This window comes from Uranotaenia lowii, chromosome 1 (genome assembly GCF_029784155.1).
Source record: "Uranotaenia lowii strain MFRU-FL chromosome 1, ASM2978415v1, whole genome shotgun sequence".
Lineage (NCBI taxonomy): Eukaryota > Metazoa > Arthropoda > Insecta > Diptera > Culicidae > Uranotaenia > Uranotaenia lowii.
Genome location: NC_073691.1, coordinates 56,868,630 through 56,896,335, shown reverse-complemented (window position 1 = coordinate 56,896,335; position 27,706 = coordinate 56,868,630). Strand labels below are relative to the sequence as shown.

The 27,706-nt window shown below is 38.1% G+C and overlaps 1 protein-coding gene across 10 annotated transcripts in view; it reads left to right on the top strand.

Moving 5' to 3' along the window:
- The window catches only part of LOC129740357 (sex determination protein fruitless), a 761,972-nt gene that overhangs the window by 334,378 nt on the left and 399,888 nt on the right, over window positions 1–27,706 (top strand). Inside the window, exon 1 of one of the 10 annotated variants that reach the window (XM_055732015.1) lies at window positions 20,459–21,040. The exons of the other annotated variants lie outside the window; for them this stretch is intronic. Coding sequence (XP_055587990.1) covers window positions 21,039–21,040 — 2 coding nt within the window. The 5' untranslated portion in view covers window positions 20,459–21,038. Of the gene's footprint in view, window positions 1–20,458; window positions 21,041–27,706 lie in introns of those variants that run through there. 10 annotated transcript variants of the gene reach the window in all.

Here is a 27,706-nt window from a genome sequence, read left to right as displayed (position 1 = left end):
AGAGAATTTTATATAATAGATTAAACGAAGAATGAAACCTGTTGTACCATTACGTTAATTTGAAAGTTACAATTACAGTTATAAGTAACAGTAACAGTAACCGTAACAGTAACAGTAACAGTAACAGTAACAGTAACAGTAACAGTAACAGTAACAGTAACAGTAACAGTAACAGTAACAGTAACAGTAACAGTAACAGTAACAGTAACAGTAACAGTAACAGTAACAGTAACAGTAACAGTAACAGTAACAGTAACAGTAACAGTAACAGTAACAGTAACAGTAACAGTAACAGTTACGCCAGCGGCCTTGGCTTAGACGTTAGAGCGTATGTCTTTTAAGCCAGAGGTCATGAGATCGAATCTCGGTCATCGCATTAATAGTGCTTCTTCTGGAGTTTGTCGGTTTTAGCATTCAAAGCAGGCTAGCTGCTTCTTCTGGTAGTTTGCATGCTTGAGTTTATAGACATGGATGGATCTTTCGAGCGGACATAACGTTGCACTTGGGATCTCTTGTGTGAAATAAGGTAACGTAAGGTTGCACTTAGTTTCTAACATATGTGTGTGCTCATCAAGTGTTCAACCAATGTTCACCTGGCACTTATCGATAGTGGCAGTGTATCTGGAAGCATATAGTAAAAATAAATATCACGGAGCAGTGCTAAAAAAGATCTAACAACTGGCCGCAGTGGTCTCTCTCCAACAAACAAAACCAGTAACTGGAATAGTAACAGTAACAATAAGCGTTCTATTCTGGATATGGATCGAATTGGGGTTGCATACCCTAATGAGTGGAAAGAAAATCAATTCTTATACTTTTACAATATAAATCTGCCAGTTTGGTATTCTATTTTTTCTATCGAGATAGAGGAAAGATCCTAGCTACAAATTTTCTATTTTCTATCTTACTTGCTGACGGGGTTTTCCCTGCAAATTATCTACAAAACCAATTCACGGATATGTCAAAACTATTCCATGCCTAATTTTCAGCGCTCCATGACCAATCACTTAGCGCTGTGGGCGCGAGTTAGACAACCCCAACCAAACACACGAGAAAGTTCGAATCGTGTGCAACCGAAACACAAACACGCATCCCATATTTGGTCGGGTGAGACGTTTGGTTTATCATATAATTTTTCCACGGATATTATGCCGGCAGCCAAAAGGCGGAAGTTAAAAATAAGGTTAAACACATGCCAACGTTAAGCCCCCAGAAATCACCCCGGAATGACAACGGAAAAACCCACAAAAACCGGTCACTTCAATTTCGCAAATCCGTTTTAACAGGGGCCGCCCTCCCGTTTCGGAATTTGCTGCCATCCGTGAAAACCGCTTATTTAAAATGGCAGCCAGTCCAGACCCTATCATCATCATCGATTCGATTCGATTCGATGAAACCGAAATCACTTTCCGGGTGTGTGGCCATTTTCGGTTAAAAGGCGGCAAAATAATCCACAATCCCGATTCACGATTTCGTGGGCGGCCGCCGTATGTCATCTGCTGGGCTCTGTTCACCCGTAATAAACATGCAATTGCAGGTTTAAATAACCTTTTGGATCGAAATATTTACCGAGGCGCGCGGCGGTCCTTTTTTGTATTTTGTTCAACGGGTCCTTCCCTCCGGTGGCAACTTTTCGCCCAGTGGCTTGTCCATTTCCTGCCCAGATGGTGAAGTTGGTTTTTGTTCCGTTATGTTATTTTTTTTTTTTGGTTGATTGGTTATTGGAAGAGAGGGTTGGGTGAAATTTTTTTCCCATTTCTGTAAAACGCAATATTGATTAAACAATGCATTCGCGCCGGCCGGGGTAGCCCAGAAACCAATTCAAATTCTGGTGGTGTTGATTTTCTCACCTGAATGGAAAATAATCGCCTCGGCGGAACATCACCGACTGGGTGAGTGCCCACAACAACAGTCGGTGAACCGTGGCGTGGCCGGTTGCGGAATTCGGAATAGGTTGGAGGGCGGGAAATCAAAAAAAAAAAGGAAATCGAAAGGGGCCCAACCTGCAATTGACAGTTCGTTTCCGGGAGTTGGTGTTGTCTTTTTCGGGTTGAGTTCAGGGGAGTTGGATCTTTAAATTCTTGACGCCCATCAAATTAATGCTGAAGGTGTTGATAGGTATTCTCAAACGATTAGGCTCTTGAACACCTACAGTTCTTCATTATTATCCTAGTTTTAATGTCAACTTCGTCACCAGGTGGTTCGATAACTCCAGTCACGCCGCTTCATTGACCGCCATAACCGTAGACTCGACGTTCTCTTACAGCGGGCCCTTGAGGGCCTCTACATCGAATGCTTTTAGTAAACATAAAATTTCCGTGTTTCTCGTCGTCCGAACTGAACCCGTCAGCGTCTCCAAGGGTTTCTTCTCCGGGGCGCAACAAAGCCAGCACTACGGAGATGAGGCTCCCCAGATTGCCCTTACAGGCAAGTATTCATCGAACTGGAGAGCGATTCCTGCGCCTGATGTATTCCTGCCTTTCGACAGATTTATCGATTTTCTACCACACCTGGGAGATACTGTCTTATCGGCAATAGCTTCGACTTCGGGATGCAACGAACTAGGCACTACGGAGACCTCAGAGCCCCTCGACTCAGTCGTGCAATTTTCTGCCAGCATCATCAGTCGTCCCGGCCCTGAGATCAATCGTGGCAATCAGGTTCTCCAGCCTGCATACTCAGGCAAGTATTCTACATCATCTGGAATATTATTTCTGCGTGATAAATTTCCGCCCTACAGTACATCATTCGTTGGTTATCACCAAGCTGCGCTTACTAGTAATCCAACTTGTTCTTCATCGCACCCCACGATCATCACGACTGGTACTGAGTTCTCATCACCGGGACGCAACGTATCGGGCCTTATGGAGACCCCTGTGCTGATTCCTGCCAGCGTCACCAGTCATCTCGGCTCTGAGCTTGTCTGTGGCATAGGGGTTCTCCAGCCTGTTTTGCCAGGCAAGTACGATGCTCCTGACTGCCTTCCTCCGCGTGATGGTATTCTCCATTTCAGTGACAGAACCGCTTGATTTCATCAACATCTACTATCAGAATGTCGGTGATATGAATTCCTGCGTGACTGATTATCTGCTCGCTTCATGTTCCTGCTACGATATCATCACCTTCACCGAAACATGGTTGAACGATCGCTCTCTATCCAACCTGATCTTTGGGCCCGATTATTTAATGTTTCGCTGTGATCGAAGCCCCCGTAAGTTACGAGCCGCAACAGCAAAAAGACTACAGGTGGTTGGGTCCAAATTCAGAGCTTTGCTAATCGATTATGAATCTTGGCATAATCTTGAGCTGATGTGGTCCCGTATCGAACAAGAATATCGCAAACTCAACTCCGCTTATAAAAAAGCCAGTCAACGTTGCTATAAAAACCATCTTAGACGAATTCAGCAAAACCTCAATCCTAGCCCAAAATCATTCTGGAAGAATTCAGCGAAATAAACCTGGAAAACCGTCCTGCATGTTCCTGGGTTCCATCATGGCGAACTCTGACTTCGGAATCTGCTATCTCTTTGCCAATAACTTCTCGAGCATCTTTGATCCATCTTCAATAACCGACGATCAAGTGGATTGTGCTATCAGGAGTGTATCACCACTGGGCTTTTCTTTAAACGGTATTACAGTTGAGGATACCACCATCTCTAAATTTTTTCCACTAAGCTTAAAAACTCCTTCTCTACAGGTCCGGATGGGAAACCAGTTACCTTCCTGAAGCGTTTTATGCCTGTTTTGCTAACTCCGGTCAGGCTTATCTTCCCAGCTTAGCTTGACCAGGCCACCTTCCACTCACTGTGGAAAGAAGCTTACATGTTCCCGGTTCATAAAAAGGGAGATAGGAAAGATGTCAATAATAACCGTGGAATTTCACCTTTGTGTTCTATGACAAAGCTTTACGAATGGGTTGTTTTAGATCCCATTTTTAAGTTCTGCAACCATAACTTCTCCATCGACCAGCATGGACTTATGCCTCAACGCTCAACTACAACTAACTTACCTCGTTTGTGCATGAAAGTTTTGTAAAGAAATCCCAAACTGATGCCATCTACACCAATCTGTCTGCCGGTGAATCATGATATTGCAATCGGAAAGCTCGCACGTCTAGGATTTTGTGGATCTCTTCTTGGCTGGTTCCGCAGTTACTTAACTGAACGTAAATTGACAGTTCGTACAGGTAACTGTTTTCCCAGGCAGTTCTCAGCTTCATCAGGCATGCCTCAGGGAAGTCATCTAGGGCCATTAGTATTCCTGATCTACTTCGATGACGTGCTGCAACTTCTCGATGGACCAAAATTAGCGTATGCCAACGACTTGGAGCTGTTCTACTCTATCAATGGCCTCGAAGATGTGAACTTCCTGCAGAACTAGTTTAACCTTTTTGCCTCCTGGTGTGATGCCAATCGCCTACCTTTACACCGTAGGGGAAAGGTTTCCTAAATGGGCCTATCGGGTTAAATGACCCTACGGCGGTTTGATGAAATGGCTGACTAGACAGCTTATCTGACCAATGCATTTTGAGGGTGATACGCTTAGAACATAAGGCAAGAAAGAATTTTATGAATTTACAAACTCAAAAAAATTTAAAAAATCGTACAAGGTTTTGAAACATTTTGATGTAATATTTCAACTTTTAGAAATTATACGTAAAGAAGCTTAAAACAAATACTAGGATGGTTTTTGTATCTCACTCAAATGAACTTAAGAAATCAAACATATTTCAGCTTTTGTGGAGGTTTAATAATGATTATATAGTAGAATAATAGAGTGTTTTTGTATGCCCCCATCATGTTTGTAAAATGCCTCCATCCTAAAATAACAGGTTAAATAGAATAAATAAATGATTTTTATCATTGAAACTTCAAATCTAAGCTCTGAATAACATCTTAAGAGAGAATTGACGATCTAAAAACAGATTTGATAAAGTTTTTCTCATGGATGAACTGCCTCCATAGTATGGGAACCCTAAGTTTTGTTTTATTCCATCAAATTATAATATGCATAGATTTTTATGAAACTTCAGCTTTGTCGTACGGAAATTATTACTTTCTAGCAGTTTCAATGAAATTATACGGAAATATTGCCCAAAAAACAGAAATTTTGTTCAAAACATAAATAGGCGCATTTAGCCCGCACGGTTTGAGGTTCGGTATTTTAAACAACACTTATAATAAAATCATTTTCTTGGAAACAGAAGAAAATTTTAACATAAAAATTACTCCAATGTATAGAAAACAGATACCTGCATACGTGTATATAGTTTTTGTACACATATTCGATGTGATATTTGATTAAATCAGTGTTCTGCTTAATAGGCGCATATAGCCCGCTCCTCCCCTAGTAAATGCGCAGTAATATCATTTTCCCGCAAACGAAGCCCGTCCCCAGCCGTTTATTTCCTTGGAAACGATGCAATCTCTCGAACTCAACACGTGGAAGATCTTGGTGTGATTACTGACGTTCGACTGGATTTTAAGACTCCTACCAACTATATTGTTGACAAGGCCTCCAGAAGCCTGGGTCTTCTTTCCGCATGACGAAGGACTTTAAGGACATCTACTGCCTGAAGAGTCTTTACTGTAGTTTGGTTCGATCGATCCTTGAATATGCTTCTGCGGTTTGGTGCCCATATTATCAAAACGGTTCTGATCTCATCGAAGCCATCCAACGACGTTTTTTAAGGTATGCCTTTCGACACATAAACTGCAGACGCAGAACCGCCACTCGTGCGTCTTTCGTCGCTGATCTGCTTTCATCAAGAATAGACTCTCCCGCACTTTTGGAAGTTCTTCCACTTAGCGTCCGACCTCGAGGTTTGAGGAATCGGGAACTTTAGCTCTTCGTTCCTCTTAGACTGAACAATTACGGCGCCAACTCTGCAATTATTGGCGTCATTTAGACTTTCAACCGCTTCACAGAGCATTTTGATTTTGACGTTTCGAAGGCTGTATTCCTAAAAAAATTCTTAGTGTTCTAAGTTCAGAGTAAATTTGTATTTGTAGTTAGTTTCTTAATTTTAAAATATCATTTGGATCAATATAGGATCTGTTGTATGATAATAAATAAATAAAACTAGATTTCTACAGCTGGAACACAAGAAAAAGGAAGCTGATATCAGTTGAACCGCAAAGCGACACCGCCAAAGTCACTTCAACTGAAGAAAGCTTCGGACCTAGACAGCCTTTCGAACATTGCAGTATTTCTGCTAAAGTTGCTCTTCGTTGATAAAGAACTAAGAATGAATTAGAGAAGGGGGTCTTGAGAATTCATAGGTTCTCCTTGGGGAGTGAAGACGAACGCTGAACGAAGCTCTGAATATTGCTTAGCTATTCTTAGCTTAGCTTGTTTGTTTTTAGCATCAAATAATGAAAAATCAATCATTTTGATTGTTAATCAGCTGAAAACAGAACTTTTTAAAAAAAAAGGATTCAAACTTAAAAGTTTCTATCCGACGTCATTTGTATTCCTCGAAAAAAATTTAGTAGTTATAGTTCAGTCTTTTTTTTCAGTTAGTTAACCGGAGAATTTCCCTATATTGAATTCTTCTGTCCCTGAATCGTGTTGTCTAACAAGTATGTGCAGCTTCCGGTCAAAATAATACAAGAAATTATACGAAAATAGATTCGGCACATTTGAAGTCTTAAGAAACTTCCACATTTGAACATTCGATGTGATTTTCTTGTTTCTAGTAGAAGCGCTGCCCCAGAATATTCAATGCAGTGTGTTGATACAGAAGAAATGTGTTGAAAAAGGGGCTTTAAAAACATATTGAAACATTTTAATAAACAGACCTTCTTTTCGAGATTTTTAAGTATTTCAACTTTCTATTCATTTCCGGAGAGATGATCGTTAAGAAACCAAAAACTGCGCTTAATTTAGTTAACAAAGTGGGACTTGGTTTTTTGCTATCCTCAAACTGAATCTTGAGTTTAATTTCATGACCGTTCCCCCCAGAAAATGTTACAGGGGAATTCCTCACAGGGGAATGCCCTTTAAGTGGAGTCTTCAGGGAATACCAGGGTTTCTCACAGGGATGTCCTGTGTCCAAGAGAGTTCCTTTCAGAGAATGTCGTTCTAGGGGAGTTTCTCTCAAGGAATGTCACGGGAGGATTTCTGACAAGAGATTGTACTTCTTGGAAGTTCTGCTCAGGGAATGTCAGAAGGGGATTCCTCCTAGAGGTGTTCCTCGTGAGGAATGTTCTTTAATGGAGTTTCTCTCATGGAGGGTACCTCACAGAGATGTCTTTCCAAGGGAGTTCCTCTCAGGGAATGTCACTAGGGGTTCCTCACAGGGATAAATTCGAGTAAAGTCCTCACAAGGAGTCAATTGAGAAAATGTCCTCACATGGGTATAACCTTAAGTTCGGAAAATGTAAATATCGTATCATGTCAACCAATATTGATTCATTTCAGAGAAAAGGTTAAAAAAATCTTGAAACATCACTTACTATTCTGAACTTCATTTTTCCATCACTTTTTGAACACTCACCTGCGTTCAAACGCAGACATCCATTTTGTTTCTTCTTGAGCACCAGTTTTCAAACAAAATTTTCTCAAACTTGATAATATTTTTCCTTAAGTCTTAACGAATTCAGAAGCATATTCAATGCTATGGAGTTTTGATTGCGAGCCGATTGTTTTAATGTAACCGGATCACAGCAATATTTAAGCATAATCACTACAGGCAGACAGCTTTCCTCCATTTCATTCCGGTTCGAGCTGATTTCCATTCTCTCCTTTCCAAGCATGTGAAACCGGGGAACTGAAATGAAGGAGTAAAATTCGTCAATGATCACACAAATTGTGCAGCCAATGATTGAATTTGTGGTAATTTGTGGCAATTTGTGAGAGAAAATTAAAAGGTTTGAGCAGGGTTGCCAACATATATTTTCAAAAATCAGGGAACTGGCGAAATAAAAATCAGGCAAAATCAGGCTATGTAAAATTAACGGAAATTTTGCTCTAAGTGATGACCTTTTTTTTTGGTCGTCGCTCCACATTTTCACTGTAATATTGTGTAATATGTGTAATATATTGTGAGCCTACTTAGTTGAATAATTCTACTGCATCAAACCAATCGAAAGATTCCCTTTATTTCTCTTTTTAAATAAAAAATAACGGGAATCTTTCGAATGCTTTGGTTCAGCCACATTTTCACTTTTTTACTTCAGCTATGGTACCTACTCCAGTTCCTTACTACCCATTTTTCACGACATTCGCAAAAAATCAGGCAAAATCAGGCATATTTTCAAAAATCAAGGAAATTCAATGGCTTATCAGGTTGTCAGACAGAGCCTCGAAAAATCAGGCAACGCCTGAAAAATCAGGCACATTGGCATCTCTGGGTTTGAGTTCAAATGAGAGAAACCAGTGCTCAGAGAGAGTGAAAATGTGCTAATTGTTGCAATTTGTGAAGCAGTTGTGTGTAGTGTATAGTATCTATAGCAAAATTGTAAGAACAATACTAACCGATTGCAACATAAATCTCAGAAATAGTTATTTAATAAAAGCGGTAAGTTATCATACAAATATAAATCTTTTGTTTACCGTGCACGTATTTTTAAAAAAAGAGAGAATTTGTTTTACTCCTGTCAAATAAATGAGAATCAGAGATTCCTTTCTCTCTCTGTAGAGTTTGTAGAGATAGTTTTATTCCTAGAGAGAGGGAATCGAGGATTCAGTAAAACACGTTGGATCTTCAGTTTTTTGGACATTTTAGCCGAGTAAAGACGTCGCAGGACACTAGAATGAGTTCTGGACGCAAAACCCGTCACGGCGTTGTGGAATTTTGATCATTACCACTCCAAATGCAAAGAATTCTCTCTTGATTTCAATCCCTTGTGTGAAACTCTCACTCAGCGTTGCCAAGTTGCCACTTTTAAATATAAACTCTTACTCTTCTGTCATCAATTCTCTCCCATTTTTAGGTTTTGGAAATCATTATCTTTACTAATGAAATCAGAATTTTTTTTGCTTAATATTTCTTACATATTTTATTTTTTATATTACAGTTCCTTTAATCACTGCAATAGGATACTTAGACGGAACACAGTTAAACACTTAAATTGCAAACTGTTTTCTAATCGATTGTTTTTAAGAAGGTACACACTAAAAACCAAAAATTTCTAGAAAAAAAATTTGTCTACCTCATCAATTTTTCTTTTCTTTATCGGATTTTTTTAACTGAAATCTATTGGTACGGATATAAAACATCATAAGCCTTTTGGAATTGAAGATAACTCAAGCCGTTTATAAAATTTAATTTGGAACACAATTTTTCCTATTTGTGTCCCCATTCACCCCAATTTACGGTGTCCATTTTTATGCCATGCCTTTTTTTTTATTACTTCTCGTGGATATCGGATGAAAGAAAAAAAAATTGAAACAAAATAATATTCCAGTTTATTTCTCTTTTAAAACCTCACTTAGCGGTACCAAATTTGAAGTTCTCAAATTCAAAATTTGATAATAAATGTCTGTTATCGTAGGAAGGACTTTCAACTCAAATTTGAGATGCATATTTCAAATTTTTTGGATCCAGATTTCACATTTTAAAGCATGAATCACGCAAAATCTGGACGTATTGAAAAGGGTCTAACTCGGAGTTGTGTAAACGAAATAAAAATGATTTGTTTAAAAAATGTAGGGGTTGCACTTCAAAGGAAAAATAAGAAAAAAAATATTTCGATGTTGTTTTGATGAAATTTCGAATTTTTCGTCTAGAACCACTCATCCATAGTTTGGACACCGTATTAACCTCAGCGGCCATTTTGTTCCACAATCTCTTTATCTCTGTTGCTTCTCGAGTCGTCTTACCTTTCTTTTTCATCTTCTGCTTGACAATTGCCCAAAATTTTTCGATAGGGCGGAATTGAGGGCAGTTGGGTGGGTTGATGTTCTTTTCGACAAAATCCACCCGTTGGCCCAATACCACTGTAGTACCTCCTAGCTGTAGTGGCAGCATGACAAATTTGTCTAAAACTTTACTGGTCCTTTGTGAGATCTAATGTACGAAAAAAACGTTTTTTAAGGCACTCCTCCTTGTACATTTCGGAGTCTATGGTCTTGTTTTTCACAAAAACCAGTGTTTTTCGTCCGCAGCTGCAAATACCTTGCCAGATCGAACACTTTCTTGCCAACTTATCGACAAAACGAATTTGAACTTGGCGGTGACATCACCCCGACCAGTAGTTTTGTAAAATTTTTGGCCAGGAAGCCGCCAAAAATCAGATTTCACGGTTTTTGAACCAGACCACGTCGGATTTTTGACATGGGTGCAAATTAATTTTCGCCTCGCGGCTTACATTACATGTAACTTTATTGGAACAAAACGAATCGTTATGAAATTTTCAGCACTGATAGAAGAAACATTTCCGAACAAAGTACTGTCAAAAAATTCCAGATCCGACAACTAGGAGCGCTATGGTATAATAAACAGTGCGTCCAGATTTATGATGATCCATGCTTTATTTACAGGTTTCAAACTGATATCTACTGATATCTCAGGTTCAAGTTATCAAAATAAGCGTATTTTTGTACTGTACATATTGTGAAATTAGAAGTTTTTTTTTGAAAAAATATTCATTTTCTTAAAATTACTCCGTATATAAAGAATCTATAATCAGCTAACTCCACAACACTTCCATGAACTTAGCAGTTGAAACAGCACAAACAAAGTCGACAGGAAAAAAAACGCCTAAATGTCCGCACGCATTGCTAGCTATGGCCGGCCGAGAAGAAGTGCCGGAAGCTTTTTCGACCGAAAGCTTTGTGTTGACTGGGGGAATCTCTCATTTTCTCTGCCTCCCGTTTGCTTATTTTTCTATGTTGTTTTGAGTGCGTCTTGAAGATACACGCACTCAATTTTCCGCCGAGCTTTTTCTCTTAAGTACGTGTCTATTTCTAAATTTGTTTTGAATTTTAGAACTTTTAAGCAATCAATATAAATCTGTTTTTGTCTTGATTTTGTTCCATGTATTTTCTATTTCACATTGGAAGTAATTATTGTATGGTTGAATGTGAAAGCTGTCAAATCCAAAATAATAAATTTTCAATCGAAAATGTCATTCAATCTCTTGTTCAAAGGAAAAGAGTGACAGGTTTTTATTTGTCACTGCTTTCTGAACCTTTTTTTTTCATTTTCGTGAAAATGCTTAATTTATTCACAAAAGTTGGACAATCAGAAAGGATGAAAAAAAAACACATCGAATCAATTCACTTACTTCCGTTCAATCAAATTTCGCATTCAAAGATGACACAAAAATGCCCATTGACCTGTCTGTCGATTGCATGGTTGTCCCGTGTCATTGATTCGCGAAATGTGTCTCTCCCAGTTCCGGATGCGATAATTATATTTTAACTTTATCAGTCCACAATGGACCAGTGCGAGATAATTAAAAATGTCACCCATGTCAGGTTGGTTACATGAATGTGAAAAGGTCACCCGCGTTAACTTAATGAGAAATAATTTGGGATGATTTTTTTTTCCAATACAGGAACTGATCGTGAAAGGTTAAAGTCAAGAGTTTTTCTTTGTATTAATCATCAGATCTCGATGTGCCCAACATTGAAGTCCTCATTAATTTTTAATTAATTGAGACACTGTTCATCTTTCTTTTTCAATGAGAACAGATCACACCTGGAGTCCTACGAAAACTTCGCCTCAGATTCTTAAGAGGAAAAACTTTGATATCACTGGCCTCCAATATGCCTACACACATAAAGCTGTCCACATCTGAGATTAGTTCTGTTAGCTATCAGCAACCTCTACACTACAAAATTTTCGAAACTGTAATATTGTTATTATTAATCAATCTGTGAGTTCCTAAATTAAGTCTCTGAATTCTTTGGTAATTGAAATTTTCAATTATCAGATTTAAAAACAGTCATCTCTAAAATTTGATTTTTTTAATCAAAACTAAATCCTTAAAGTTTTACAACTGATCTCAATTATAGGACACTCTACATGAAGTCAACTATAGATATTGTAGATTCTACTATAAGGGTAAAGTTGATTGACCTGAAGATATTGTAGATTCTACTATAAGGGTAAAGTTGATTGACCTGCAGATATGATTGATTCAATTATATTTTTATGATTGATTTCGTGAAGCCATATAAATATTTGTAGATTCGCCTAGTATATTTAATGATACTGCATTTCTTTCAGAATAAAAATTTTGTTTTTCCACGCAATTTATAAACCTTTTAAATCACATTTCCATTTTCTCACTAGGCAATAAAAACAAAACAAAGTCAGTTATTGATATGTTCTTATGAGTAATAGACGTGTCTGAGTGAATCTCTGAGTTAAGATTCATAAGAATAGTAAAATCACGATAATGGCGTAGTTGGTAAGATGAGCACAGACTCGCAAAGCTGATGCTCAAATTACTTAGATATGGTTCCAGCTCCGGTAAATAAAACGGAGAGAATCAAAAGCGCAGATTGTTAAGGCTGCTGCTTTGATTTTTTTGTTCTTCCGGTAAATAAGACGATTAGACGAACGATTAGAAGGCACTTATTAATAAGGCTGCTGATATGATTTTTTGTTTTGATTAGGCCTGCCGGTGGAAAAAGACGGATTGGCTTTGGAAGCGCATATTTTTAAGGCTGCTGTCGCTAATTGTTTCTTTTGATTTGGCCTTCCAGAAGAAAACGGAATTGGTATAAAAAGCGCGATTTTCAAGACTGTTGCAGCTGAATGTTTGCTTTGAGTTGACCTCCCGGTGGAAAAGCCGGAATTGGCTTGGAAAGCACTGATTTTTAGGACTGTTGCTGCTGATTGTTTGCTTTGATTTGGCCTTCCGGGCGAAACAGACGGAATCGGTTTAGAATGCGTGTCTATTTTTATTTGGCCTTCCGGTCGAAAAGATGGGATTGCTAAAGAAGCGCAGATTTTTAAGGCTGTTGCTGATTATTTGTTTTGAATATACTCCCCGGTGGAAAAAGTCAGAATTGGCTTGGGAACCGCAGATTTCTAAAACTGTTGCTGCTGAATGTTGGATTTGCTTTGGCCTTTCGTAATATGTACCCATAAAAAAGAAAAAAGTTTCTTAATCAATTTTTGTTATTTCTTTGGAATATTTTTAAATTTAGTTCAAGGGAGAGTTAACCGTTAACCCTCTACTGCCTACGAGCCCATATATGTTCTCGAAGTTTTTTTTTCACATTTTTTGTATTAATTTAGTACTGTACAAGAATTCAAACAATTTTAATGCTTGAAAAATTTAATAAGGAATAATAAAACCTAAAACATATTTTTGGAAATTTTTATTTTATATTTTACACTATTTAAACAAAAAAATCTATTGAAAAAAAAATGTTTTTTAAAATAAACTACATAGTTAGTGGTTAACAGAATATTATTTTTATAGTCTTATTCTAGAAACCGATTTCAAAATTTTCATCATAATTCTGAGACTTCATTAGAAAAAATTGTTACTCATTTTTAATCCTCATGTGAACTGGGCTGAAAAGTGTGACCCGATGAACCGTCCAAAATTCTGTAGACATCGCAGAATTTGGTTCACGCCTAAAATATTGTACCTCGCATAACTATTGATCCTTTTGTTGAAACTATTTCAAAATTACATACATACTTTTTCTGTTTTTCAACAACCACGCTGTGAAATTAAAACAAAATTAAACGTAATAAATTGTAGTTCAAATTGCGGTACTCCGTTTCTCCTCAAACAATTGCCCAGTTTGAAATATCTCCAGAACTTCAATCGCCAAAAAGTACTAAATTCCAGATTCCCATAGAAAACATTTCCGAGAAATTTTTTCATCGAAATGAACCATTTTCCAGGAGCTTTCCCGCCAGAAGGACTATTTCCCACAAGATTGAATGTATTCATTTAATTTAAAAAAAATGGATTTTCAAAATTTTATTCTTTTTCGGCAAATTCAAAAAATCATTTTAGAAATTAAATTTCGAATGATATGGAATTAAAAAATAAGAAATTTTAAACAAAAGAGAAATAAGAAACTAGAGGAGTTGGGTGCCATTCTGGGAAGAAAAAATCTGTAAACTTTTTCCTTTTTGGGAAAAAAAATGTTTGGTAAATAAATGGTTCATTTATTATTTATCTGAGAATTGGTCTATTCTGGGGTTTGATTTCGGGTATTTGTCATTGTGGGAAAAACTCATGTTGCCAAAAGTTTTCGGGGAAACGGGATAAAATGCAAAAACTCCAATTCTAACAGAATTACTGTATCTTTGGTTTGGTCACACAAATGTACTTAAAAACTTCAAAATTCGTGAAACAATGTTTGAAATAATATCAGAGTCAAAGGTTATGGAAGTTCAAAGTTGAAGTAACAGTGCGCATTAGATCGGAGCAAAAATTGACTTTTTGTTGCCCTTTGTTTTTTCAAAGCCTTTTGGGTCACCAAGCATCAGTCTGAAATTTGAGATGATTTTAATTATTCCTGAATTAGCGCAACGCGTTTATATTTTGTATGAAAATTTTTATGGAAGACGACATTTTAACAAATGAAATCGTCTAAAAAATTCGAATTAACTTTAAATTAAGTTAGTCTTGAATTTTTGGTATTGCCTATTCTCCATATTTTTGTATAACATTGACTATATTTTGGTTAGATTAGGCTTGTGGTTTGTTCACATTAAATGTCTTGCAAGAACCAAAGAACATTTAAAATTCCAAGTTGTATGAAATTTGAGCTTTAGTACATCTCTGGTGATTTTTGAATGAAAAATTTTATTTTCCATATAAATTTTGTTACTAAATTAAAACTCGACTGTAAAAGTTGGTTCTGCTGAATTCGCTGACTTCATTCCAAAGTCGGGGTACCCCAAGGCAGCAATCTGGGTCCTTTATTTTTTACGCTGTTCTGTAACGACATCAACTTGCTGCTCATTTGATGTGGAGTTGTCCTTACGCTGACAACTTGAAATTATTTATGTCATAAACAGTCAAGTTGATTGTTATGAAAGGTGAAAAAATCGAAATATTTGAAAAAAAAAAAAGTCCGAAAAGCTTGATTTTAAGAACGACAATGGCGTAGTTGGTAAGTGGATAACAAGCTCTTTCGTGAAAAATTTATCAAGTGATAAATTAAATCATGCATCAGTTAACCATTTTTCTATCATGATGATTGGACGATGATGAACTCGAATTAGTTTTAGAATTTCGATGAAAGACTCGAATCCTTTTCGATATTCCTATGAATTTATGTTATTTCGACCAAAGACTCGAACTACTTCTGTTATTCAGATAAAAGACTCGGATAGTTTGTGATATACCTATCCCGATGAAAGACTCGGATAAATTTTGATTTTCTAATGAAAGACTCGGATCCTCCGATAAAAATTATTATCATTGGTTGAAATTTTGATGATAGATTCGGATATGTTTATACTACTTCCACCGATGAAAGACCCGGAATATTATTTGTACTGACAAAGGTCAATAACGGACTTGACAAAAAATTTCGGATTTAGAAAGTGAAGATAAAAATTGAATAAAGTGAACGGAAATAAAGACACAACCTAATAATAAAGAGAAATGAACAGAAAAATAGAGAAGATAAATGAAAATGAAAGGAAGTGAAAAAAATGAAAGACAGGAAAAAGGTGAGAAAATACAAAATCGAAAAATGAATAAGAAAGAAATCAAATCAGATAATAACGGATTGAATTGGATTGGATTTAGTTTATTTATAGAAGGTTTTAACCATCTTGGTCATTCTTCCTCTTTAAAAAAAAGTTACATAGTTATTTTTTAAATTTAAATCTTAATTAGTATGTTTGCCCTTTTAAGGAAGATAATAACGAAAAGTAGACGAAAATTAAGAACAAATAAAGTTTCGGTCAAATTAAGAACTTCTAAGTCAACTGAATTCTGAAATCCATCGAGCGTGCCCCAGGGTAGCAATGTGGGGCCGATACTTTTCTCGCTCTTATTTATTTTTTTTTTAAATATTTGTAAACGATATACAGCTTAATTTGCCGAACGAATGCCGGCTTTGCTGTCAGATGACCTGCAAATTTTCCACAAAATTAAATCCGAAAGCGACTGTACTATAACAAACCATCATTGACATACTCGAGAGCTGGTGCACAGTAAGTATAATGACAATAAGTGTTTTTAAATGTGCTGTAAATTTATTTACACGAAAAACGAACGAAACAAAGTCAGTTATTGATATGCTCTTGTGAGTGATACACGTGTCAGGATGAATCTCTGAGTTGAGATTCATAAGAATCATAAAATCACAACAATGGCGTTATTAGTAAGATGAACACAGATTTGCAAGCTGTTACTCAGATTGTTTAGAAATTGTTCCAGCTACAGTAAATAAAGCGGAGAGACTAGAAAGCGCAGATTGTTCAGAGCGTTGCTGATGGTTTGTTTTGATTTGGCCTTCCACTGGAAAAAGACGGATTGGCTAAGGAAGCGCAGGTTTTTTAGATTATTGAAGCTGAATGTTTGATTTAGTTTGACCTTTCGGAGAAATAAGACGGAATTGGTTTTGGAAGCGCCGATCTTTATGACTGTTGCTGCTAATTGCTAATGCTTTTAACTCTATATGGTGCCATTGCTTCCAACCCGACGGAATCGGCAAATAAGTTTGCAGACTTTTTCCAGAGTGTTTATTGTTCAGCTGGTACTGATACAGACAGCAACTACCTCTTTACAATCCAAAGATATCAACTTGCCTGTACCGTACTTCACTGTTCAGGAAATCTACGGAAAGTTGTCCGCTGTTGAGTCAACGAAGGGTGCTGGCCTAGATAACATACCTTCCGTATTGTTAAAACTATGTGCTGCACCTTTAGCTGCTCTGATTTGGAGAATTCTAAACCGGTCAATCACAGAGAGATCGTTACCTAGAGCATGGAAAATTGCCGTTATCACACCAATCCATAAATCGGGAAATGTTCATAGCGTGGAAAACTACCGTCCTATTTCGCTTTTTTTTTTTTTTGAAGTCTTGATGCACGAACGGGTATATGTTGCTGAAAAACCTTTGTCAAGTCGATTTTATCTACATTGATTTTGCGAAAGCATTCGACCGCGTTCCGCATGAAATACTTATTGGAAAGCTGGATCGTATAGGTTTCCCTGATTGGGCACTTTACTGGATTGCGTCGTTCTTCAATGACCGTCATGTTTTCACGAAAATTAACAGCTCACATTCGAGAACATTTGCCATTCCGTCAGGTGTACCTCAAGGAAGCCATCTCGGGCCTCTTTTTTTCATAATTTTCGTTAACGATCTCAGTGCAACTCTTCAATCCGACACGCTAATGTATGCCGACGATCTGCAGCTTTTTCGTAAGATTGTCATCACTGTAGACAGTTTCACCCTTCAAGCTGACATTGCCACGTTAGAAAGCTAGTAAAAGTTTAAGATCATCAAATTTACCCGTTCACGAAACATGATCAGCTTGGACTACCAATTATCAGGTTTCTGCTTGAAGAATGTAAAGCCTATTCTTGATCTGGGAATGAAAATTGATTGCAGACTCACTTTCTCCCAATGCATTGCGCTTAACTCTGCAAAAGGATTTGCTGCACTAGGGTTTCTGCGCCGGAACACCGGAGGTTTCGACGACGTATACGCACTGAAAGCCATTTATTGTTCGTCGGTTCGTAGCATCCTGGAGTATGCCGTCTAGGTTTGGGCTCGTACTCGGAGTACACACTGCGACCGCCTAGAACGAGTTCAACGTTCAACGTATCTGACGTAGCTTCGTCAGATACGCTCTACGGCTTCTTTCCTGGAACGAACAGCTCAGACTTTCGCCGTATGAGTAGAGATGTGCCCTGATATACTTAACCACACTAGAAAAGCGTCGCACAGAGGAGTATATAGAACAAAAAGTTGGCTAAAAGTTTTTTTTGATGTTTATACTCAGTCATACGTTTGAATATCTTGGAATAAGACTAATAAAATATTATTAGAGTTTGAAAAAGTAATTTTTAAGCTTTCTGATAATAAGTATTGAATCCACTTGATACATCAAATATTATCTTCCGATTGAATAAAAAAAAATATCATTAAATTATTCCAATGAAAATCCTTTTATTTTCTTACCACGTGATTGCACTGATTCCTATTCAGATTAGCATCAACAAATTTTTGTAGTTTTTCTATGTAATGGGCTTCAAAAAGATTCATAAATCAGCCGCTTTTCCAGGTGACTTAGAAACATTTTTGATTATTTGTGCTGTATAGCCTAAAACATCCATAGGCACGATTTTATGGAGCTCCTGTTTTTTTTCGCTTATTTTTACGTCTTTTTGGAGCACATCGTAAAATTTCAATAAGCCTTTTCTCTAAAAATATAAGATTTGCTTATATAGAGCAATCTCGATACTTTAAACTGCATGATTGTTCTAAACAGCTCAGTTCTGAAAAAAAGCGTTCATTTTGAAACAAAAATTTTCAAATCAATTCGAATAAATTATTGATTTTAAACCCAAAACTGAAAATCTAAGAGTTTTCTTTTTTAACATTTAAAAAAATAATAGTGTTTAATTTTTAAAAATTCAAAAATAACTCTGTGACTTTTATACATGTTCCACGAGATTTACATCAATGAAAATATATGAATAAACATTTTTAACTATAATTTGAAAAACTATTCTTTCTTTTGAGGAACTGATTAAAAAAAACATGGCGTATTGAACAGATTTCACAAAAATGAAGACAAATTTTTCAAATTCAACATTGAAAATATCATGAGTGCGGAAGTATGCGGAAGTTTTTTTTTTTCTGTTCATGTTTAATAAAGTTATGAATTTTTACATTATGTAAAATTTGTTGCTGGGACTTGCTGGGAACATAAACAAAAACACATATTTAACAAAAAACAAGCTTTGAAAACTGCAAACAAAATAAAGAGTTTTTGAAAGCTCTATATACAGTACTCGAATTACTTTTTTGCAAACACTTATCCTCAAATATAACATTCTAACATTCATTTAAATTCTCCTATACTTTGTTTCCGATTGAAAAAAGATAGATTTGGGTTCAAAGGTGCTTAAGGCTTAAAAAGTTAGAGTTATAAAAAATTTAAAGTATGAGAAATGAACAGAAAAATAGAGAGGATCAATGAAAATGAAAGGAAGTGAAAAAAATGAAAGATGTAAAACAGATAAAAAATTGAGAAAACACAAAATAGTTAGTTAGGAAAATTATTAAGATAGAAATCAAATCCGATAGCAACGAAAAACAGACGAAAATTAAGAAAAGAGATAAAAGAAAAACCCATGTATTGAACAAAATATGAGAAATAGATCATTTTTTGCATAATTTTGGTAGCCAAACTTACATTCCGGTGGGAAAAGGAATTTTTCCCTTTACAATTAAGCAAAAAAAATTGAAAAATGGCTGTATTAGGTAAACAAAACATAACCTCAGTTCAAAATATTAGTCATCATTCATTGCCGTTTTCCCGCAGTTCAAGCTGACAAAAACTTTAATGATAGCAGGAATGGTTGAAAAAAGGTAGAAAATGTTATAGATAAACAGCTCAGTACGTACATATGTACTGAATTTCAACTAACCTCAAAGTGAAATGTTGCTCATATCAAACTTTCCGAAAAATCACACCATTAACCCACTATGCAACCGTCGTCGGCGGCTACGGCTTTGGAGCGGGCGGCCGTTCGTTTTCGATTTGTTTGCCCTTCGCTTGGATGGTTGGATTTGCCTCCCGTCGTTGTGTGGTTGGAGCCGGCCACGTGTGGCCCCACGACGCGGTACGGTGCGGTAGGCCCAGGCTGGCCTTATGATGAGAAAATTGGCTAGCGCGCGCGAGAGAGGGAAATGTGCGTTTTGCTCCCGCAAGAACTGCTCCCCATATGGAAGGGTTCCACCACCAGCCAGTCCAAACCAAATGGGTGCCCCCAAAGTTGGCCGGCCAGCAACGGTAGGTGAGGGAAGATTGGGGTGGTAGAAGTTTTCCAACAATCGGCTTAATTTTGATGATGTCTTGTTGTTTCCTGGCTCTCCTCGCTTATACCTACCAATAATGTTTGCAAATGTTGCGAGCGAGTGTTGGTGCTCGCTCGGTGTCGATTTGCGGTAACCGACTCGGAATCACGTGGCGGGAACGAAGGGCACCTCCAAATGGCACGTGGTGCGGCCTGAGGGACACACGACTTGGCGATTTGCTGCGTACCTACATCCTTCCTTTCTTAGATATGAAGGTGTGTGGGATTTTGAATGGATTTTCCTTCCTACTTGTCCTACTCTGGGTTGCTTTGCTTTGCAAAACTCGAGAGAATGAGAGACGTTGTCGCCTACTTGTGTGTTTCAATAAGTAAATTTAGGATCGGCCGCCGCTAACTTGATGTGATGGCATTTTTTTGCGAGAGCAATTGCTGCCTTTGCCTGTTCTTTGGCGACCGGGAAGAAAAAAAAAGTTATGCACGTCTCACACGACGGCCTTTACACTACCAGCTCAACCATAGCAGTGAAGTGTAAAGATTAGTAACGAGAGAGTATTTGTTGCGGGGTGTTTTACTTAGCGAAGAATCACACACAGGGAGAGCACTCACTGGTGTAGGGCCTACCCGTGGACTCGAGAATCCATGGTCCTTCGGCTGTCGGTCGTCTCGGACACGGTGTTGTACGTGCGTAACACGGAGTGACCAAACCAATCATCATCATCTCGCAACCGAATACCTGCCTGCCATTGTGGAGTGACCTTCCGGTGTCTTCGACCGGATTCCGACTAGAGCAACCATCTCAGGGATTATCTACACTAATAACTAGGAATAGTTTAAAGTTCAGCTATAAGGGAGTATCTAAATAGTTCAATAAGCAAAAAAAAGTTGTTCAAATCAAAGAAAATCAACCCAGCAAGTGCCATCTTTGAGTGTTTTCGAGGGTGATTCGCGAGTGTTACATTTCTTCCTATCTCCGGAAGAAGACCGAGAAGAACGTCGTTGAAGGCTACGACGACGAAGGCGACCAAGACGATTACGACAGCCGAATTGACGTCAAACATCATAGGGTGTGAATGGCGAATTGGGCAGCTAGCAATCGAAATGTAAGTCCGGTGCAAGTTTTCTCTACCTTCATAACCAGTGCGTGCAAAGTACCTAACCCTGAAAACCCATCCTGGGCCCTTTAATCCGTTCGCTCTGGTTCCGATCGAAAAAAGGGAAGAAAAGACTTCCCCACGTCCACATCTCCCTATAGGAACCTTCCCGGCTGACTGCTATCTCCTCGACCGAAATCTTCTTCCCACTAGTCGTCGTTGCCGTTGTTGTTTACTTCTCGCAGCGGCCGACGGACTGTCACTTTTTTGTGTCGGCTTGACGGCGAGGCCGAGGAAGTGTTTTGCGTGCTTTTGCTCGTTTGTTCGGTGTATCGTGTACACGTGTCCATTGTTGGTATGGGTGCGGGAGCCAGGAGAGAACACCCGAATTGTGTGAGAGCTTTTGCGATTGATACGTTGATTATGGGGAGCCCTTTTCTTCTGTGATTGTGAGGAGTGTTGGGGATCACACCCGGTGTAGTTAGGTATTTTGCACAAACCTAACTGTTCTCTCTCGTGCTGGTTTTCCTTTTGCCGTTACCATACTGGCAAACAAGCAGCTGTGCTGGTGACGACGGGCTGTTTCGTCTGTTTGTTTTTGTTTTTCCTTTTCTTCGCCGTTTTTCGTTCGCGGAGCAATGTTTGAGGTTAGAATGGTTGGATAATCGAGGCAGATGAAATACCGATTTATTGGAAAATTGGATTACTTTTAATATGTATTGATTACACTAGTTTACAAAATTAAAAAAAAAATCGTGAACTTGATTAACTGACCAACATTTTTAATGTTAAATCGGGCGCTGAATCCGAAAATGAAATTCAAAAAAATATCAGTAGAACCGTTTTTGAGTTATGCTCCAAATTTGAAATTTCGGAAAAATTAAAAAAGTTCTTGTACTTAGATTAAAATATCTCGGACGGCACAACAGTAATTTGAAATCCCTCCTTTGCATATTGAAGGTGAATAAATTTTCTATCGATCATCTGAACACTGTTTTTGCGTTCAACCAAGTATTGTTGATATTAGTGACTTAATGAGATAAAAAATTATAAAAAACGCATTTTTTTAGAAAAAAATTTGTTTCAACGAAAGTTTTAGACTCGATCTGATTTTCTTTTGCGCTTGAATGTCAATTTAAAACAAAGATTTCAAGTGGTTATTTATCAAAATCGGTTGAAAATTGAAGAAGTTATGGCTACTTTACCATAACTGTAATTTTTGCAGTTTTTAATATTTTAACGAACCGCAGTATACTTATAATAGTATAGGAGGAATAACACATGGTAAATCTCACTCGCTCCAAGTTAAAATTATTTATTAGCTTACCGGAAGGTAACATGCCAAGTTTCAGGAAGATCTGACCTTAGGGAGGGGTTGCTTGAGTCTCAAACGTAAATAAAATTTTAAGGTTTTCTGCCCGGGAGAAACAAAAAATACTGGTTTTTCATCAATAACTTTTTTCATCACTAGCCGATTATTGTTTATGGTTAATTTGTTTAAAGACTAAGTTGAGACAAATATTTCACCCGAAGACTGCAACACGATTGGACTTGAAGTAAAAATTTATTTTATTTTATTTTATTTTGAATGCTGGAAAAGTTATCCTTCAAACGAAATCGAGTATTCAGTCAGTATCGTCAATTGTGGTTTTATATATCAAAAGGATTCGTTTTTTGTTTTCAAATACTCTTCCATGAAAAATTTGGTTCCATTTCCTCTAATTGTTCTCGAAACAAAAATTAAAAATCGTATGGGAGCCTCACTTCACCCTTACTATCTATCCAATGGAAGAAGGGAGGGGTCTCAAACATTCGTAGAAATATTTCTCGTATTCAAATACCTTCTTATGCCAAATTTGGTCCCATTTATTTAAACACTTTCAAAAAATTGTACAGGGACCCCCCCCCCCTCTCCACTCTCTCTTCCTATCTCCTCACAGTAAAGAGAGAGGGATATCAAAAATTCAGGGAATCATTTATCGTATACCATCCCATGCCAAGTTTGTTTTCATTTGCACAATTTGTTCTTCAGTTATACAAAAAATTGTAAGGAAGCCCCCTTCCCCCTCTCCTATTTCCCCATTGGGATGAGGGAGGGCTCTCATATAATCATAAGAGCATTTCTCGTACCCAAATACCCTCCCATGCCAAATTTGGTTCCATTTGCTTAAAAAGTTTTTGAGTTATGTTTAAAATTTTGAAAGAGGTCTCTCCTCCTTTTTTTATTCTTCTACTGGAAAGAGGGAGTGGTCTCAAATAATCAAAGAAATATCTTTCGTATCCAAATATTCTCCCATGCTAAGTTTGTTACGATTTGCTTGATCGGTTCTCGAGTTATGCAAACATTTGTCTTTTGTTCGGGAGACCCCCTTCCTGTTAGGAGGAGGGGTCTCAAACCATAAAAGAAAGTTTTCCCCGGCCTCCAATACCCCTACCTGCCAAGTTTCACGTAAATCGGTTCAGTAGTTACCGATTCTATAGGGAACAGACAGACAGACAGGAATTAATTTTTATAAATATTGACTCAAATTTATCACTTTTGTTAAAAAAAACAAATTTGACTAAATTCAAAAAAATGTTTGAAATTACCAAATTGACAAAATTTTAGAAAATATGACAAAATTGACCACATTGTTCAAATTAACTGATTAGATAAAACCAAACAAATCAACAAAATTGATAAAATTGACAAAATTAACATAATTGACATAAATGACAAAAATTCCATAAAAAAAAGTTCTAAATTATGTTGCTCTATGCTCTTGCTCTTCAGAGCAATCTGTGCTCCCGATTAAAGCGTTGAGCAAAGGATGGGACTTACTAATAAGGATTGTTCGGACTTCTGAAAAACATCGATTCAGCTGAATGCTTCCTCTCATGTAAAATATGGTTGTATTCCTTGAAATGTTTTAAAAGCTATGCGATTAGGCTTCCCCCATTCCCGGCTGTTTTTTATTTCCTTTAAATTGTTTTACAAAAAAATGTGCGGAACTTCTTTTCCCCACTCCTAAAGGGCAAAATTTGGTCAAGGGAAAACGTGTGTAAATCGGTGAAATCGTTTATTTAAAAAATCAAATTAAATTTCTTTTTCAAGTTTAATTAGTATAAAATTCAGTAAAAATATTCAGTTAGGATTCCGATTTTCCAAATCCGAATTGCCGGAAATAACGCTTAACCCCTGCCATCAGATTTTGTACAGCTAGCTTGTCCACCTTCTTCGCCGGAAAAAAACAGTTTGCCTTCAACTGCTGCTCGTCCTTAGCAGTTTTTTTGGTCTTCTTTAGGTTCCGCTTGACAAAAGCCCAGTATTTCTCAATTGAGCGGAGCTCTGGCGTGTTGGGAGAGTTCTTGTCCTTGGGAACCACCTGCACGTTGTGAGCGGCGTACCACTCCATGGCCTTTTTACCGTTATGACAAGATGCCAAATCCGGCCAAAACAGTACGGAACAACCGTGTTTCTTCAGGAAAGGCAGCAGACGTTCATTCAAACACTCTTTCACGTAAATTTCTTGGTTGACAGTCCCAGAAGCTATGAAAATGCTGCTTTTCAAGCCACAGGTACAGATGGCTTGCCAAACCAGATATTTCTTCGCGAACGTTGACAGTTTCATGTGCTTGAAAATATCTGCTACCTTTCCCCTTCCTTTTGCCGTATAAAACTTCTGTCCCGGAAGTTGCTTGTAGTCGGCTTTGACCTAGGTTTCGTCGTCCATTACCACGCAGTCAAACTTCGTCAGCATCGTCGTGTACAGCCTCCGGGATCGCGCTTTGGCCGTCGTATTTTGTTTATCATCGCGATTTGGAGTCACTATCTTCTTGTAAGTCGATAGTCCGGCTCGTTTTTGGCTCGATGCACGGTTGTAGACGATACACTCAGCTTATTTGCGGCATCTCGGAGAGAGAGGTTAGGGTTTCGCTTGAAACTACCGGCAGCTCTCGTTGTCGTCTCAGCGGCTGATTTGGCAACTTTTAGCGATTTTGCCAGCTTTGCGTGCGAGTAGCTCGGATTTTCGCGATGCGCGAGCTAAATTTTGATACGCTGCTCTTCTTCCTTGGACGGCATTTTGACAACTGAAGAGTGAATTCTAAAATCAAAATAGGAACAACATTCTACACACACACACACACCTTCAAAATGAGGGGTGTTCAGGTTTTTTAAATGCAAAATTGAAAGAAATACGTCAAGTTGATATTGACCAAATTTTGACCGTATCACCCTTTAGCTATCTTTGCTACACATGTCCACTTAGGATCAGCCAGCTGATGCGTTCACGAAGGCGCTGCCAAGGGCAAGGCATGCGAAGCATATTCCCAATTTACGAATTAAGGGGATATGTTAAACTTACGGTTTCGGATCCGTTGGACTCCGTTCCAGGAAGCTCCAGTTCTGACAACTGCGACTACCATCGCTGTTGTGAAACCAAAACAGTTAGTTTTGGTTCCGCTTGCTTCGATTCGATTCGCAATTGAAACAATAGCGACGATGATTGCTGATGACAGCATTGACGATGCTTACATTAGAAATGTTGACATCATAATGCATGCACGCGGAACAAAGCTTACTCAAACTGTGGTAAGCAAGTGGCACTGCAGTTTTGAAGATGATAATGAGTAGTAATCTCATTTTACTCATTGAGAAATGAGTACTTTCCCATGTTAGCGAATGTTGATGGGTAATATAGATATATAATAAAGCTAGCGCTAAAGTGATAGATGGTCGTTTAAGAATCAGACTGACGAAACTTAATAAAGTTTAACTCGATTGCACCGCTGAAACCTGTGTTGAATTACTCATTTCAACAGGTTTATTAATTGTTCGAGGCGAAGATTTTGCTGATGGATTTTTGTAATAATATCCATCGAAACTTTCCATACATATGTATTTGCATAGCTCGTTGTTGTTGTTTATACCTTACGAACTCAAAGTCAACCAATTTACATATCCCCCTAGATGTTGACTGTGTACAACACTTTCCTGAACGAAAATGGATTTTCCAAAACCTCCACACTGAATATGCTACATTGAATAAATATTCAAGATTTACCAAATCAAATTATGCGATTGACCAAGATACTAGTTTAATTCAGCACATAATTTCATACTTGAATGGAAATTGTTTGAAAATTTTCAGAAAACATGGTAAATCCCTCAATACCAGTGCATTTGGCATGGCTGGGCATAAAACACGAAAAATAATCTGCACATCGTGCCTACGTAATAAAAACCCATAATTTTCATTCAATTGATTCCAAACAGCAAAAACATTCAGATGTAAACTCTAAATGAAGACAAGAAACGAAACATTATTCACAGCTTTGTTCCAACTGTCGGACCCAGTCATTTTGTTTTCCAGAACAAAAAATCGATTTCATCTGAAGGCAGCATCCCTTTGCCCCATTTTAGGGAGCTTTGAATTTCATGAAGTGATGTAACGAAAACGGGCCAATCCTTTTTACCTTTCCCAAGGCCAGTAGGTATCATCATCAGTAACACCAGCATCAACAACGGCAGCAGCATGAACTCACGCGTTTCGGTCGGAGAGAATATTTGATTAGGGAATCTAAAAGAAGGGTTGGCTGATTTAGGGAAAGATGGGTTTTGGGGAAACACATCTCCTCGGTGAGAAGGAAGCAAACCTTTACCCTATAATAGATACAAGGAGAAACACGGCTGGTTTACTGGCCAATAAACCGTATCCTCCCACACCAATTCCGTCTGCCGTCTGCGGAAATCGTCTGTCTTGGTCGTTCAAGGCCATTCGAATCTCCGAAAAATGCCGCTGTTAGAAGAAAACCAAACCGGGCAGGTAAAAGTGGGAAGAAAACACATTACTTTTGGGCTCTCGTTCTCCGAAAAATTCCGCACCGCGTTCAAGGTCGTCTGTTCTGCTTTGGAATCTCCTGTAGGTATCTATATAAGGTTGATTTCCTCTCCTTGTTGATGTCCATGTTACAAATCCGTTCTCTGTTGGTTTATGTAGGGATGTTTGAGAGCAAAAGGGACACCCAGCGCCGACCCCTTCTAAACTTCCTCTTTCTTCCCCCACGTCTTCACGTGCAGCAGACCATCGGGATGAGGTCAATCCTGACTCGATTGAGGTGGTGAGCGAGTCACGAAAACGGCACCTACCTTTAGATATATATTTAGTCTTTAGAATCGAAGATCGAGAAACTCGGCAAAGTCCCTAAACCGAAAACCGAGAGTGAGAGTGAATTTTTGGCGTTGGCCTAGATTCGGCACCAACACAGATGCACAGCGGTTTAGGAAAAAGGGCGGAAGGTACTTCCGTTCGACGATGATTGCCTTGGGTCGGTAGCACCCAAATATGCGCCTGAATGTATGTGTGTTCTGAGTTGCAGACGGCCGGAGGAAAAAACCGGCCGGCTTTTCTTGGCTCCTCGGCACCACCATCATCATCATCGACGCCCGTCTCGGACACCGGCTGTTCGGATTTTGTTGGGAGGTGGTCGATGATGGGCTGTCTTCCTTTTTTGGCTGTTATAGGGCTTGGTCCAGAAATAAATTCAAACAAAGATATACAAAGGTTAACTGTAAACGGCGAATGGGAATTGAATTAGGATACCTACTGTGTAATTTTTTTTTCCTTATGAAGTCCGATGAAAACTTTGAATTCAAACAGGCTCCCAGGAGGCTAATAACGCGGTAGAGAAATT